Source organism: Hyperoodon ampullatus (genome assembly GCF_949752795.1).
Source record: "Hyperoodon ampullatus genome assembly, chromosome: 9".
Lineage (NCBI taxonomy): Eukaryota > Metazoa > Chordata > Mammalia > Artiodactyla > Ziphiidae > Hyperoodon > Hyperoodon ampullatus.
The window spans coordinates 22,834,098-22,850,990 of NC_136922.1; the positions used below are offsets into that span (position 1 = coordinate 22,834,098).

Genomic DNA, 16,893 nt, shown 5'->3' on the forward strand with positions numbered 1-16,893 from the left:
CCTGCCGTGCAGGCCTGCCTCATCCCAGCCGGTGTGTCTGAGGTGGATCACTTGTGCCGTGGCTGCGGAGACCCAGAGCCACGCGGCGAGGTGCTGGGTGGAGGAGTCCCGCCTGCTCTGTGCAGCTCTGCCTCTGTGATTCCCTTCTTTGCATTCTGTGGGGACTGCATTTCTTTGTCTACAGTGATCCAGGGTATTGCCAGCTATGCATTAGTCAGGCCAAAAGAAATGACCCTTCGAGCTTAGCTGGATAAAAGGTTCAAGGAGTCGATTGCGGGAAAGGGTTGGCTCAAATCCGGCCGCGTTCCAGTTGCAAAGGAGTCCCATGTGCTTGTCCATGCAGGCAGGTGACCAGGTGTCAGGTGCTCTCTGTGGAGAGAGGGTGGGATGGAGCAGGTATTTCTGGAACACTGGGGGCCTGGCCTGTTCCTTTCTTAGCCACCCTCATAGTTCTCATCAGGGGATGAGGAGGTGGGAGCCTTCCGTCTAGTTAAGGAGGGTGTGGAGCTGGGAGGTTGGGCTGGTGGACGGAGCTTAGAGCCACATTCCAGCTTCTCGACTGGAGAGGTGGCTTCGGCTCCGTGAGATGGGGTCACCAGGGCCTGGTGTGGTTTCACACTTGGGAGCAGAGAAGTAATAGCACAAGAATGGAACACGATGGGATGAACAGCAGGCTCAACTGCACAGTCCTTGCGAGGCAGACTGCGGGGTCCACACACCTGCACACTGTGTGCAGAAGCAGGGCGCTCAGCACCTCGCCAGCGTGCTCGGCCTGGTACCCTTCTCAGGAGCCAGGAGCTGTGTGTCGGCATCGCCTGGGCAAGTCGAATCCCTGAGGCCTGCTCTGCCCGGAGAGCCAGTGGCAGCTGGTCTGGGCTGTGGTCTAGGATTGAGGGTGGAAAAGCGCCCCCCCCAGGTGATTTCAATATGCAGCCCCTGCTCTGGAGAAAAGAAGCTGAACTGGAGAAGAGGCTGGTTGTTGACCGGCCTGCTCTTTGGGGAGGCCAGAGGTGGCCCTGGGTCGCAGGCACAGCGCCGTGGGTGACCCGGAAGCAGAAGAGGCTGCGGTGCCAAGATGTCCATTGCCGGGGCCACAGAGAGGTCTGCTGCAGGCCTGGGGACCTCTGAGTGGACAGAGGACACCCAAAGGCGGGAGGGATGGTTGGCAAGGTTATGAGATTCCTGAAGCATCTCGTGCAGACGCCGTGCGTGGTGATGCAGATGCTCAGGTTAGGGGGATGCGCGAGCCCCACCGTAGGGGCGTTGAACCACTGTTGTCAGCTCCCTCTTCAGGCGGACGCTTTGCGGGCAGCACATCCACCAGGGTCGCTCACTTCAGAAAACAGGACAATCCATTCCGACCCTTGTGAGTGCAGGACCGACTTGTGTGGGTCAAGCGCTTGCTGCTGCCGCCGTCGGATAGAGAGGAGCTGAATAAGGAATCTGTAAAAACCGAGGAAGAAATCTCTGCAAGGGCAGGAGCAGGCAGGCGTGCAGCCAGACCGGCTCTGACCTTGTGTGAGACCGGAGGGGTCGAGGGTCTTCTCCTTGGCCAAGAAGTGAGGAATGATCTTTTTTCCACTTGGTAGAAAGTTCATCTCTATGGGGAAAACAGGTGGAAAGATTTTCCGTGCTCCGTGTGAAAGACCGAGCGAAGAACACAGCCTTGAATGTGGAGTCCCAGGGCTCTCAACCCCCTCCCAGTGGAGTGGCAGTGCCCAAGTGTCCCCCGGGCTCCTGCTCTGGGGAATCTGGCCCCCATCTGCCCTCAGCACCCAAATCAGATCCTCCTCTCAAACTGTGGACCCCATTAAGGTGTGCAATGTGCTCTTAAAAAAAACACCACAAGTTAATTGTTGTTGGTGTGATTTTTAATAATAATTTAAAGTCATATATATATTCCCGGTTTTGGCCAGATGGCACCTCCCTGTGGGAGGAATGGAGATAGAGTGGGAAGAGCCTTACGTGCCCAGCAAGTGTGGTGACTGGCTTCGTCTTGCCCCTGCAGAGCTGTGACCCTGGCTCTCAGTTTCCCCATCTGAAAAATGGGAGTGATGGCTTCATGACATCCGGGGCTCTGAGCGAGGTTGGATTGGCAGAGACCAGGGCAGTGGGACCAACCTCATGGCCACGTCCAGGCCCTGCGTCCTGGTGGTCAGGGGCTAGTCCTTGACCTTGAAGGTTCTGGGGAGGTTTCTCCAGGACTCCTGGTGGTGTCATGCTGCTTGGACCTATGTCTTTGACCCTAAGTTCTGTGGCCCCTCCCCAGGGTACCCAGGCCTGATCCTACCCACCCCCCACCACCAGTGGGTGTGCTGCCCATGTGAGATCTGTGCCTCTACCTTTTCCTGCACCCCAGTGCCCGCTTCCCTCTGTCAGGCCTTGAATATTAGGTCAGACCCAAGGAAACTGCTCCTCTGCAGCCAAGTCTGGTACAAGAACACTTCCTAGAGTTCAGGCCATCAGTCCCCAGATGCGGCTGTTCCTGAGTGGGCTGGGGGCTTCCTGCCCGAGGAAGCAGACAGGCCCCCTGGGTTCCTGGCTCCCCATCCTTGAGGTGACGCTTTGGTTTCCTTGCATCCCTGATTTTCTCTGCTGTGACATGCAGAAACTGTGTTTGCATCTCTGAGCTGTTGTGGGAATTAAATGGGATCCCAGGTTAAATGGGCTGGCACAGAAGATGCTGGGTCCCCAGCCACTGCGGTCATCAATTCATTAACCCCCAGAAAAGGGAGCCAGCTGGGCTGCTGCTGTCCCTCCCTTGGGCTCCAAAGCATCAGGATTCTGTGCACTTATAGGAATGGGGTTTGTCCACGCCACGGGGAGCACCTTGCCCATCACAGGCATTAGCAAATCACCAGACCTCCAAACATGCAGGGTACCATTTTGCTAAATACTTCATCCAGGCGTTGCTTTGCTTGTGGTCTGGGTATTTTTGGTTCACTATATATGGGCCTCGGGTCAGCAGGTGGCAGGCCCATCCAGGCACAGAGGACTTCCAGGTACCGAGCGTGGAGGCTGGCTCACGCGCAGTGACCACCAGGTGGGATGGGGCTAGTCAGGACACTGTGGACGCAGGTGGGCTGTGGAAGCTAAGCCAGGGCAGGAGGTGTCAGCTACCGCCTTCCTTCTCCCTTGGGCTGACACCAAACCCAAGGGGCCAGTGGCGGGCGCTGTGGCCGGAATGCATCTGTCCAGTGGCTAAGCCCTGTTACAGCTTGCAGCTGTCCAGGGTGGGGTAAGTGGGAAGTCCCAGCCGCCTGGGATAAGACACAGGTGAGGAACGGCCTGGGGCAGCCCCTCCCAGGATGCTTGCAGCCCACTCTCTGGGAGGGCCCTAGGATGTCCACCAAGCCTCTGGTCAGTAGAGTCAGCCCGGCTGTGTGGCCACGTGGATGCAGTAGTCTCCTCTGTTGGAGCCTGACCCAGCTATCATAGCGGAAGCAGAGTGACAAGGGTCTGGGCAGGGACGGGGGTGGGTTTGCTGTGGTGAAGGATCTGGAAGGGCTTTCTGGATGCAGCATCCAGGCTGGGCCTATGTTATGTTTGAACAGGGTGGGATGCACATGAATCAGCCCTGAGACTTGGAGCAGGAGTGAGATTGTGCTCACAGGCTCGGGGCACCTGCTGTATTGGGGGGGCAGGTCTAGACGTGGTTGGACTACAGGGCACCTGCTGTTGGGAGGGGACGGAGGGTGGGTAGTCCATGTCGGGCTGCCCGAGGGTGGTGGCAGTGTGGCCCTGTGTGCCTTTGGTCTCCCAGTCTCCCTTCCCTCTCACAGCCGATGTCCTAATCATGGGGCCGCCATGTCCCCGAGCCTCAGCTCCATCTTCCTGCCCTTCTTGCTACGGAACGTCTCCACCGGCTGGAGAGCCCCATCCAACACCCGTGCCGGTCAGGGCCACCTTTGGACCCGGCCAGGGTGGGGAGGGCTGGGGGCGCCGTGGCTGACCCCCTCCCCGCCCTCACGGCTTCCTTGCAATTCTGTCCCTTGGAGCACACCAGCCAGGCCCGATATTGTTTCCTCAGCAACATGCTTCAGACATTTTAAAGATTAAATAATCTCTTGCTTTTGGGGAAAAGTGGAAAAATCCAGCAAAGTGGCATCAGAGGGCCTCCCCGTGGCTGCGGTGCGTCCCCTGTGCTCTGGCTGTGCGATCACAGGCCCTTTGTGTGCTTCCTGCATCTCACTTCACTGTGGGCCTCGTGGGGCTGGAGAAACCATGCAGGGCGTCCTCGTGTCCCCCGAGGGGATTTCTGAGCACAACCCGCCTGCATGACTGCCGTGAATCTCTTTCCAAGGAACTTTTAAAACCACCTCCTGTTTCTTCTGATGGGTGCTTCCTGTTTCTTCTGATGCTGCCCCCCACCTCTGAGGGTGGTCTCTCCTGGGGCCCTCAGGGCTTCATGCCAACCCTTTCCTCAGCCGGGGCTGGAGCCCAGAGACACGAGTGCCTGGGGAAGTGGAGCGCGCGTGCACTGGCCCTGCAGTCTGATTTCAGCGTCCGCATGTTTTGTCTTGTTTTCTCCCTTGAGTTGACTGATGTGTAGTTTACAACCCACAAGGTCCCCCTGTTGTTTGGGGCAGGTTTGTGGAGCCTCGGGCCTCCCCACAGGCTGGGTCTGCAGCCCACCCTCTCAGTCAGGGAACTCAGGGTCAAACCTTGACCGTTCCCAGGGCTCCTGGGACCCTGTCCGATGTTCCCCGGGGCTCTCACGCTGGCCCCTGGCTAGCAAGCAGGCACGAACACCCCTGATCAGGTCATGGTACCCAGAGCAGGATTGGGGTCCTGAATCGGGGTCCTGGACTCATTTCTCTTCTGCCGCTGCTCTGGGTGGGGAGGGGGATAGGGGAGGTGGGATGCCTTGTGAGATGGCCAGTGGCCAGGGAGCAGGGAGAGCCAGCTTGGAGTGACCCCTGCCCACCAGGACCCACAGCTCGGCGGTCAGGCTGACTAGGTCAGGAGACCCGCCCCCCCTGCCATGCTCCCGCTGCCCTGTGCTCCTGGCCCTGAGGGAGCAGACCACGGGGCCCCAGCCCCACGCCCTGCCTGTGTTTGCTGCAGGTCCGTGGCCGAGGCGACTGAGGTGGACCTGAACATGCGCGTGGGGCTGCACACCGGCAGAGTCCTCTGCGGGGTCCTGGGCCTGCGCAAGTGGCAGTACGACGTGTGGTCCAACGACGTGACCCTGGCGAACGTCATGGAAGCCGCCGGCCTGCCTGGGTAAATCGGGGACCCTGAGGGCAGGGGCGGGGGATTCTAGTTCATCCTTCTGCCTGGGGATCTGGGAATGCCCGGCTGTCCCAGCCCCACCCCCAAGACCCCAAAGAGAGTGGGCTGACCCTGGAAGAGGAGACTGAATGCCCCGGCGGTCTGCCTGGCTCGGAGCTGTCCTGCGTGCTGACTGTTGCTTCTCATTTTGCTTTCTTTCTCAGACTTACAGTGGAAAGTGTTCTTGCCTTTAGAGCCCCACTAGGGAAGTTACAGATTTTCTTCTAGAGCGAGGAGTATGCATTTCTCATTGGTCCATGCACTCCTAATGCTTTCTAATTACAGTCGCCTCCTTTGGTCTCATTTTCTTCAAACCATTCCACAGAGCCAAGGCATCATGTACGGTGAAAACATTAACCCGAGAACTGAACGGGAACTCCCCTCCCTCCACGAACCGGTGGGCAGCAGGGGGATGATGTGATTGCAGAAGAGGGGGCTCTGAGGCCCACTCTCACGGTCCCACCCTCCCGATTTCCGCCTCTTGGAGGGGTTGGCAGGCCGTGCTCGCAGCTGCTGCAGGGCCCAGCTGCGGTTCCCAGGGGCTAGAGCTGAGCGTTAGACTCCTGCACACGCATGTCTGCTTCTGTCTTACAAACCTCAGGGCAAAGCTCTGTGCCCTCCACTCTCAGGGGCCTCAGGGCCCCTCTGACCCTGGCTGCCTGTCCCCAGCTGTCCTGTTCTCATCCTAGAGACCTGGCGTCCTATGGGCCACATCTTCACCCCTCCCTCCTGGCCTGACTTTTTGGGGGAGGTGGCGGAAACAGGTGACACCTTTCCTTGTGCCAAAGCCCTGAGCTCGGCCAAGGGACCAGTGAGTGGCATCCAAGGCCACTCGCTCTGGAGAGCGGCTTTGAAATGGCAGGGAAGGAGGGCTTACGGGGCTCCAGGAAGCAGCAAGCCTGGAGATTAGAATCCACCGAGCCTGAATCCATGCTGAGCCTGCCATGGGAGTGGCCACGGCATTTCTAAGCGAGCTCAAAAATCGCGGCATTGGCCTGCCGATGCAGGGGGCGCGGGTTCGTGCCCCGGTCCGGGAGGATCCCACGTGCCGCGGAGCGGCTGGGCCCGTGAGCCATGGTTGCTGGGCCTGCGCGTCCGGAGCCTGTGCTCTGCAGCGGGAGAGGCCATGGCAGTGAGAGGCCCGCATACTGCAAAAAAAAAAAAAAAGGGCTTCCCTGGTGGCGCAGTGGTTGAGAGTCTGCCTGCCGATGCAGGGGACATGGGTTCGTGCCCTGGTCCGGGAGGATCCCACATGCCGTGGAGCGGCTGGGCCATGAGCCATGGCCACTGAGCCTGGGCGTCCAGAGCCTGTGGTCCGCAATGGGAGAGGCCACAGCGGTGAGAGGCCTGTGTACTGCAAAAAAAAAAAAAAAAAAAAAAAAATCGCAGCATTGTCATCTGTGACCCAGGCTGCCTCTGAGCGTCCCCTTGGGGGGACCTTCTTGGCCACCGACCCCTCCTTCCTCCAGGGCCCCGTCCTTCCAGCACCCCTCCACTCCTCCTCCTGTCCTCCACCCTTCAGAGCAGGGTTCGGGGTGGGGGGCCACCTTCTCACCGTGCCTGCCCCTTACCCTCTGGGCGCCAGAGTGAATCCCAGCAGCAGCCCGCCTGCAGCCCTGCTGTCCTGCACAAAGTCCAGCCCCTTGGCTGGCCAGGTGGTGCCAGGAGCCGCCCAGCTCCCTCCTCCCCTGCCCACTGAGGTCTTTAAGCGTTCCACCTGCCGTGTGGACAAGCACACGGACTTCCCACCGCCAGGGACCCCGCTCCGCAGGCCCCTTCACCTGGCCAGGGCCTCTTTCAAGTTCCGGCTCACCGGTAGCTTCCCTCCTTTCACTCTACCTACCAGTCCCACGGGGGTGGGGGGCGCATCCTGCCTGCCCTGCCCTCTGCTTTGCTTCTTTCTTCCCTCCTCCCCTCCACTCCCCCTTTCGGAGACGCCCCCCCGCCAGGTGCACAGTGTTTCCAGAGCACCTGGCTCTTCCAGGAGGGGGGAGGGTGGTGTCGGCAGCGAAGACAGAGCCCTTGGCCCCGGTGGGGTTCACGTTCTTGGGGGGCCACAGGGAGCACTCTGGGGGACGCAGAGAGGGGAGCATGACCCGGGGCTGAGGGGAGGTGCCTTTATCACCTGTCAGCCTGGGTCTCCTGGGCACTGAGGTCAGTTCGGAGCTGGGCGGGGGTCTGGGGAGCTCACAGGCCCTTGGGGGGCACTGAGACCCTGGCACTGCGCACGGAGCGCCAGGAGGATGTGCAAGGAGGAGGGCCCGAGCCTGAGTGTTCCTGAGAGAAGGAGGGCGGGAGACAGGAAGAGGGGCAGGGGAGGGCGGGGTGGTGAGAGGGGGTGCGGGTAGCCGGGAGGAGGGTCGGGGAGGAAGGAGAGCCGTCAGCTGTGTTCAGTGCTGCAAAATGAGGACTGGACACCAGATCAGGTGCGGGCCGCCAGCGGTGGCCTCAGCAGAGGGTTCAGGGCACAGGAGGGCCAAAGCGTGACTGCCTGGCTCCCAGGGAGACAGAGCATTGCGACTCTCCCCGCAGGGAAGGGGCCGGAGCGGAAGGAAGCTGGCCTGGGAGGGGTTGCTGGAAAGCTGCTCCGTGAGTGGGGACCAGGGGCTGCTGACGCCACCCTCCCCAGTGCCTCTAGGGGCCTGGCACACGTGGTGTGTGCACCCCTCGGGGTCCTGCCTTGCCCTTGCAGTGGGGGAGGGGTGGGACGTGTGTGATGGGGCTTTTTCGGTAACCTTCCGAGACTCCCAGGCCCCTGGAGATGGTGTACTCCCTGGAGCTTCTCAGGGTTTCCCCATTCTACCTCTCTTTAGGTTTGCTCTTTCTTGCACTGTTCTTAATGTGATTCCTTCCTTCTTTTAAAAAATTTTATTTTATGGAAGTATAGTTGATTCACAATGTTGTGTTAATTTCTACTGCACAGCGAAGTGATTCAGTTACACACACACATATATATATATATATATCAATACGTTCTTCATATTCTTTTCCATTATGGTCTATCACAAGATATTGAATATAGTTCCCTGTTCTGTGCAGTAAGACCTTGTTGTTGATCCATTCTCTATATAATAGTTTGCACCTGCTCATCCCAAACTCCCAGCCCATCCCTCCCCCTTCCCCCTTGGTCCTTCTTTTGCTTTCTTCATCCACCCACCTATCCACTCATCCATCCATCCTCCATACTTCCTTCCATCCACCCATCCATCCTCCATACATCCATTCTGCAAGCACTGATCTTCTATTCATTGGGTATGCGGGGAGTGTGGCTGATCAGACAGACAGATAGATGGGTGGACAGATGGGAGGAATGAATCACTGCTGTGTCTTTACCCCAGCATCTCATGCTGGGACCCCTGGGACTTGGTTCATGGACTCCTTCCCAAGGCCATACACCCTGAGTGGTTGCCTTGGAGAGGCCAAGGCCAGGGAAGGATGGGAAACCTGACTGCTTCTTGCACGGAGATGGCCTTCAGCTTCTTGGTGGCAGGAGACCACACAGCCCTCTCTGCTGCCCTGAAGCACACACGGCTCCTGGTCAGCCCCAAACTGATGTGCTGGATGCATGTTCCAGGCTGCCTGGAAGCAAGTGAAATTGGGTCCTGAGCAAATGGCCTACCCGCGTCCCCCGTCCTAGGGGCCCTCAGGTAGAAACCATGATTGGGGTCTCCTGTGTACCCCACCCAGCTCCAGGGTATGGTGGAGCCCCCTCCGCCCCAGGTCCCACATCTCCCCAGCCCTATTGTCTTGGACAAGACAGTCTCATCAATAACCGGGCTCTGGTGCTGCGGGCCTTAGGAATGGCAGACACTGGGCATCCCCACCCTCATCCCCACCCTCCGTCTCCAGGGCAGGCTAGCTAACGTGGCCGGGTGTCTTCACTCCCACCACCTGTGTTGGGTGAGGGGTCGCCCCGTGAGTGGTGGGCAGCACTTGCAAGTGAGGTGGCCCTGTCCCCTTTAGTGGCCTTGCTGCTCAGGACCAGCCAGGCCTCCAGTTTCTCCCCAGTCCAGGCTGAGAGCCTGGGTGCTATCCATTCCCACCATGTGCTTCAAGGGCAACCTGCACCCGAGACCCCTCCTCTTTTCCAGAGCCTGAGATGCTCTGTGCTGAGAGCGGTTGCTGATGTTTCTGTCTCCCTATTGGCCCCTCAGCTCAGTGACAGGACTGTGCTGTCCCTCTCTCTGGTGGAAGGGAGGGAGGAAGGAAAGGAGGGAGGGGGACCAGTGAATGAATGAGTGGACTTGCATGCATTTCTGGAGACCGTTGATGCCCTTTGCAGTTCAGGGCCAGGCTGATGGGGTGACAGTGTCCCAGGTGCCCTCAGGGCCAGCCGTGGGGGGATGCTCACTCCTGCCTCAGTGCCCTGCATGTGTCTCCCCCTCCCCGACCAAGGAATTCAGGAGACTGTTTGGGGACGTGAGGGCTCAGGTCTTTGCAGGGAGTGTATTGCATGCTGGGGAGTTTGTGTTTTTCCCTAAGCCCGAGTGCTCGGGCCTTGCTAAGGGCCGGAAGCTCAGGCCATGTGTCTAGGTTACACGGGGACTGAGTTTTGCTCAGGTTTTCCTAACTGAGGATTTCTCCTTCTCTCACCAGACAACTCACTGGGGTGGGCGTGAATGCCACGCACACGGCTCTGTTCCCACCCGCCCACTTTGTGTGGGGACAGTGTGGGCCTGATGTCAGGCTGGGGTCCTCCCGCCCTGGGGGTTTGGGGACCGCAGCCGGGGGAGGGGCCTCGCTTCTCCCCTCACCTCGCCACCCTCTCCTTCCCTCATCGTCCTTTCTGTGTCCTCTGACACTTGCTTCGTTTGTCCCCTTCAGTTCCTCTTGTGTCCCTCTGGCCCCTTATCCCCTCTGCCTGCAGCCCTCCCTGTTCTTGGTCCTCCTTTGCACGCTTCCCCCTCTCTCCTGGGGTCCCTCCCCTGCCCCATCCCACCTGTCACTCCTCCTGTGCATATGCCCCAGGGAATCTGAGTGTTCCTTCCAGAGCTTGCCCGTGAGGGGGGGACACCTCTGCCAGGACCCCGCAGAGCATCGCCCGGATGCTGCCCAGACCAGCTGCGGCCCCGCAGGGGAGGCTCTGTCCAAATCTCCACCTCCTTTTCCGTAGGAAGGTTCACATCACAAAGACCACCCTGGCGTGCCTGAATGGTGACTATGAGGTGGAGCCGGGCCATGGACACGAGAGGAACAGTTTTCTGAAAACTCACAACATCGAGACCTTTTTCATCGTGCCCTCCCATCGGCGAAAGGTGGGCTCCAGAAGGAGTCCTGTGCGGAGCCTTCTTAAGGACTCATGGCTCCCCAGATCGCTGCTTCTCAGGCCTTGAGCTCTGTGCACATGGGAGGGTGTCCCCGCTGACCTTGTGTCCTGGGCCTGGCCTGTTGCCCGTGAGGGGAGGGCCGTGGGGGAGGGGAGGGCATGGAGCTGGGAGTCAGGGCCCTGGGGTCTTCGAGGGCTGGGCCATCCTGAGTCCTCCCGCACCTGCCTGGGCCTTCACTGCCTCTCCTGCAAATCAGGTTTGAGAACCCTCTGCAGGAGGTCAGGGATGGGGTGCACTATGGATCGAGGGGTGCTGTGCACACAGGAAGGCTTGTGACCATCCTGTGTGAGCGCTGAAGGGCACTCTGCCCTGGGAAAGTGATCTGGACACGATTGAGGGTGACTGAACCACTTCCGGGGCTCAGATGAGGGGTGCAGTGCTCAGGTGAGGGGCGCAGGGCTCAGCTGAGGGGCGCAGGGCTCAGCTGAGGGGCGCAGGGCTCAGGTGAGGGGGGCAGGGCTCAGGTGAGGGGCGCAGGGCTCAGGTGAGGGGCGCAGGTCTCAGGTGAGGGACGCAGGGCTCAGGTGAGGAGCACAGGGCTCAGCTGAGGGGTGCAGGGCTCAGCTGAGGGGCGCAGGGCTCAGGTGAGGGGCGCAGGGCTCAGGTGAGGGACGCAGGGCTCAGGTGAGGAGCGCAGGGCTCAGCTGAGGGGCGCAGGACTCAGGTGAGGGGCGCAGGGCTCAGGTGAGGGACGCAGGGCTCAGGTGAGGAGCGCAGGGCTCAGCTGAGGGGCGCAGGGCTCAGGTGAGGGACGCAGGGCTCAGCTGAGGGGCGCAGGGCTCAGCTGAGGGGCGCAGGGCTCAGGTGAGGGATGCAGGGCTCAGGTGAGGAGCGCAGGGCTCAGCTGAGGGGTGCAGGACTCGGGTGAGGGGCTCAGGGCTCAGGTGAGGGGCGCAGGGCTCAGGTGAGGAGCGCAGGGCTCAGCTGAGGGGTGCAGGACTCAGTTGAGGGGTGCAGGACTCAGGCGAGGGGTGAAGGGCTCAGGTGAGGGGCGCAGGGCTCAGGTGAGGGGCGCAGGGCTCAGGTGAGGGATGCAGGACTCAGGTGAGGGGTGCAGGACTCAGGTGAGGAGTGCAGGGCTCAGGTGAGGGGCGCAGGGCTCAGGTGAGGGGTGCAGGGCTCAGGTGAGGGGCACGGGATACAGATGGCCACAGTACTTCTTCAGAATACAAGCAGGTCAGGGAGAGCTTCGGGTTTCACTGTCCTGGTGCATCCATGGGCCAGTGCTCTCCAGGCCAGGATGCGGTGGCCCCCATGTGATGTGGGAGCTGTGGATGGGGGTGGCACTGGCCAGGGGAGAGAAATGGGGCTCAGGGCAGGACAGGGCAGGGTGAGCTGACTTCTGGAGAAGGGGAGTGAGTGTGTGAGAGAAGGGCAGGTGTGAGAGGTTTGGGTGTCCAGCTGGGGTCAACCTGGGGACATAGGAGCGGAGGGCAGGGCGCCAAGGAGGAAGGCCTGCGAGCCGCTGCCGGGATGCAGGAGGCTGTGAGTCAGAGGAGGGAGCCTTGGTGCCATGAGTGGATGCTGCCCCACCCGTCATACGGAGTTAAACACCAGCGTCAGCCATGGCTGCGGTTTGAGGGTGAGAAGGATGAGGTCTGTACAATGAGCAGCCCCTTTGGAGAAGTTTGGGTTGAGGAGGAGAGAGAGAAAGGTGCAAGGCAGAAGGGGAGGTCTGCAGGAGGGACCCCGGGGGCCAGTGGGTGACCCTCATCCGCGTGGTGCTGCCCCAGCTGGGCGACATCCATGCATCTGCCCCAGGATTCGGGCATCGCTCTCGTTTCAGAGGCATTGGGCGTAGTTGAGACCTGCGTGTATGGGAACTGGGTTGCCGGTTCTGTTCCCTGCTGGGTCTGGTGAGCAGTAGGTCCTCAGCAAGTGGCCTGTGATCTCCCTGCCCCATTAAGTTCTTGTTCCCCCCGCAAGAGGTAGGACGTGTGTGTCTACTCACAGCGTTTTTCTTTGCTGCACGTCCGCACAGATATTTCCAGGGCTGATTCTCTCAGATATAAAACCGGCCAAGAGGATGAAGTTCAAGACCGTGTGCTACCTGCTGGTGCAGCTCATGCACTGCCGGAAGATGTTCAAGGCTGAGATCCCTTTCTCCAACGTCATGACCTGCGAGGACGACGACAAGGTAGGCGGGCCCCACCCCCGTGTGCCGGCCCGGCTCTGAGTTCCTGTTCGTCTGTCCTCCCGGGGCAGGCCTGCTGCGGTCTGCTCCATTAGCCCTCGCCGTTCACCTTTCACAGTCTTGTAAATGCTGTTCAGAGCTCGGCTGCTTTTGCTTTCCTGCAAAACACTTTTCATTATGCTGTGGGTTTTTTTTGCAACTTGGCATTCCATGGATTTATCGGTAAATTCAAGCTACAGTCCCCCAGCTGTTGTTTAAATCTGTCTTCAGGATATTTGTACGTGTCAGATATTGTATCGCTGGTTCCGGAGCCCCTGACCTCCTCTGTCTGCACCCCGAGAGCCTCAACGTGGTGTCACCCCAGCCTTGCCCTTCACCTCCATGGAGAGCATCTCTGGCCATCCCCTCCCTCCCTCTCTGGCTCTCATATCAGAGGCCCCTCCTTCCTGGCTTAAGTCCCTCTAGTTCCTGGTGCATGGCCTCCAGCACCTGACGGAGGTTCCTTTTGTGGGTGTTCCTGCAGGTGACCTGGGTGCAGGATTTTCCGTCTTTCTTCTTGGGTTGGTCAGAGTCACCTTCGTCTTTAGTCTGCTGGGATGGGGCGAGGCCTGGGGTGAAAGCCTGGAGCTGAGCAGGTGCAGCACTGTGGCTGGCGGGGGTGGGGGGTCCTTAGTGTCTGCTTCAACCACACAGACATACTGTCTGTAACCCGGGGCCAGAGACCCTGATGCCTTCCCCCTCAGGGAAGACCCCGGTCCTCTGGGGCAGGAGGGCCGTGTCCTGGCAGCCTGGGGTGAAGCCTGTGCTCCACCACTTCGTCAGCAGCTTTGAGCGTCCTCCCCACGTCCTCTTGTCATCGGCCCTCCAGCCCCTGCACCGACGGCTGTGCCATCTGAATATTCTGACTTTCCCTATCACCTGTGTTCTTGGGTCTGCACGGCAGTGACTGATTGCCTGCTTTCCGAGATTGCATTGCTGCTTCCACACTCTCATTTTTTCCTCCATGTGGGTTTTACGCCTTTAAAAGGAATTCCCTCACCACAGTTTTAGTGGCTTTTCAGGAGGAAGCAAAATCCTGCTGACTCTCACTCGTGGTGCCTTATTCTAGAGGGATTTTTTTGTGATTTTGATTATGAGCTCCTATTTGGGAAAACTTTATCTGGAGATGCCTAGGAGCTCTGTTGCTGGTGAATTCCCTCAAGAAGATTGGCCTTTCCTCTACCGGCCTTGCAGGAGGCTAAATGCCTGGCTTGTGGTTTTTAGATGTCCCAGGTGATACACAGCTAGGTCTAAGACAGGCCAGCTGTCTTAGACCAACCCCACTGCATGGTCTCTCCTGGTTGGTGTTTGCTGACAGAGCCTCTCAGGGTCTGGGGTTCAGCCAGAGGGCTTTGACTTCACTGCCCATCTTGCTCGGGGCCCCTGGTTTTCTGTGAGCCCCATGAAAGCTTGATGGCACCATTCCCTGGCCTGCATTCCTACTGTCCTGACGTTTCTGGCCTCTGGTCATTTTCCTTACTTTCTTGCCAGCTCAGTTGTACATTTCAGAGTATGTATGAGTTAATATATTTACCCAGAATTTGTAAAAGGAGAACTGTCAGGCTTTCTTGTTAGCCAGATTGCCAGGGTAGAAACCTTGATTTAATCACTGTCTTCTTCCCGCAGTACCCCCGGCCCCAACCCCCTTGATTCAACTTGACCCCCCACCAGGGATGGGACTGGGGGAGGGTTATGAGGTGCACAATTTAAATATGCGTTCAAAACTCTGTGTCAGGATATGCTTCCCTGGTGGTGCGGTGGTTAAGAATCCGCCTGCCAATGCAGGGGACACGGGTTCGAGCCCTGGTCCAGGAAGATCCCACGTGCCGTGGAGCACCTCAGCCCATGTGCCACAACTACTGAGCCTGCTCTCTAGAGCCCGTGAGCCACAACTACTGAGCCCATGTGCCACAACTTCTGAAGCCCATGCGCCTAGAGCCCGTGCTCCACAACAAGAGGAGCCACCGCAATGAGAAGCCCACACACTGCAGCGAAGACCCAACACAGCCAAAAATAAATGAATAAAATAAATGAATTTATAAAACAACAAAAAACCAAAAAAAACACCTCAGTATCAGGATAAGTAATAGTGCAATATTTTAAAAAATCAAATGTAATCCAAAAGAATCCACAATGAATGAAAAATCAAATTTTAGTTGAAGCCTGGGCAGTGCAAAGCCATCATCCTGGAGCCCGAGGCAAGGCTTGGTGTCCCCAGGACTCCTCAGGGGGGTTGGGGTGCGGAGAGGGGAGGGAGTGCATCATTCCTGCTTGATTGCCCAGGGTGGTGGAGTTAATAAGGCTTTTCCTGGGCAGAGCCTGCTGACCTGTGAAAGGAGCCTATGACCCCTGGATTCAGACTGTGTCTTATGAGCCCGCACAGCTAACATCAGCCTCTCCTTCGCTGGGGCCGGTGGCTGCTTGGTGTCCGCACTCGGACCACAGAGCGCCAGCAACACCCCCGCCCCAGCCATGGCTCCTTAGGTTGGGGAGGAATCGTACACCTGGGCTCAACACCCAGGACAGGAGCCGTGCAGCTCCGTCCCTCCCATCCCAGGGGTGGGGGGAGGCAGATCTGCTGTGTGCAGGGCCCCTTCCCCCCCTCCTTTCCTTCCAGCGTCAGGAGTCACGGTTGGATTCCTGGATTCCTCGTCCCCCGAGCCTCTCACCTCCCCAGCTTTGCAGCCCTCCCGCCTCCCTTGGGAACGTGAGTGGTGGTGTCCTGGGTTTCGTCCCTGGTCCCCTGTCCCCACAGTCTCCCACGGGTCTCCCCTGTGTGCTCAGGGTCCCCAGGCCCCCTCTCCGACACACCCAACATCTCTGGTGCTTGGGACACCTCCGCTGCTGCCTGGCTGGCTCCGACGGAGGAGACTGCAGCCCAGGCCTGCGCTCTGCTCTCAGGCGCCCTCCTGCACCCAGCCCGCTTCTATCTCCATCACGCCGCCTCCTCCAGACTCTGACCCCTTGTCCACAGGGCTCCCGATTCCGGCCTCGACGCCCCCTGGGCAGCCGCTATGGGCCCAGACAGCTCCCCTGCTGGAGAGACAGAGAGCACAGCCCCCATGGGCAGGTGCCGCAGGCTGGGAGCCGAGCTGGGAGCCCGGGCCTCTGCTGCCCTGCTCTGTGCCCTTTCATTGCCACCTGCCCCCCGCGATTAGCGAAAACGAGGATGGGGAGGGTAGAGGGCTGGCACCGTGGGAGGGCATCAGAGGGTGAAGACAGGGCAGGTGGCCTGAGGGGGAGTCCATGGTGGTCCTGGAACGATGCGGTGGAGAGGCTGTGCACGGGTGGGGCCAGCCACCAGTGGGGACATTTGGGGAGGATGACATGAGTGTGCTGTCCGATGACCCCCGAGCAGAGCAGCCCCTGCCCTGCAGCCGTTCTACCCGGCGGGTCTCAGATCCTGCATCTGCTTTAGGATGAGGTCTGCCTCATCGTTCCTGTTCCTGTCTTGCGTTTACTTTATCCGCACCTTGAGCCTGATCGAGGGGGCCTTGGAGATGGAGCTGGGGAAGCCGGCGGAATCAGGGCAGTGGGTTCCACTGTCGCCTGTGCCTTTGTGCCGAGTTTGTGAGACACTGTGTCCCAGGTTCTGGGGGGTGACTCAGATGGACGTGGTCAGCCTCAGAGCACAGCGCACCTGGGGTTCCCGTGTTCCTGGCCTCTCCTGGGTCAGCGGTGTGGGAGCCCAGGGTGAATCGGCCGCTAGGTGGCGATACCATGCACGCACCTCCGGGCAGGGACCTGGGCTTTGGGGTTTGGTGTCAGGGCTCCAGCACAGCTTTAGGGCACTTCACGTCCAAGGTACTGCTCTCCAGTAAATCCAATCCCCGCATGCTTACGCTTGTTCTGTTTCTTCCTTCAATATTCCTTTCTGATGATAAAAGTAATTTATTGTGGAAAATATAGAAAAATACAAAAATGCACACAGAAGAAAATGAAAAGCATTCATCTACAATCCAATCACCCACAACCAACCTATCATTAACATTTTCGTCCTTCTAGCTTCTTAGATGTGTGTATATTTATAAATTTCTACATAACATTGATGGGATGATATACAGTCAGTTTGCTGCTTGTTACTTTTTTTTCACTTGCCAGTGTATCATAAGGGTTTCT

General features: G+C 59.0%; 1 protein-coding gene across 2 annotated transcripts in view; it reads left to right on the top strand.

The window, feature by feature from the left end:
- ADCY1 (adenylate cyclase 1) overlaps window positions 1-16,893 on the top strand; it is a gene marked incomplete at both ends in the record, with an annotated part of 118,954 nt that overhangs the window by 57,514 nt on the left and 44,547 nt on the right. For both annotated transcript variants that reach the window (XM_079711780.1, XM_079711779.1), the window contains 3 exons: window positions 5,068-5,226; window positions 10,388-10,529; window positions 12,583-12,738. In XM_079711780.1, coding sequence (XP_079567906.1) covers window positions 5,068-5,226; window positions 10,388-10,529; window positions 12,583-12,738 — 457 coding nt within the window. The remainder of the gene's footprint in view (window positions 1-5,067; window positions 5,227-10,387; window positions 10,530-12,582; window positions 12,739-16,893) is intronic.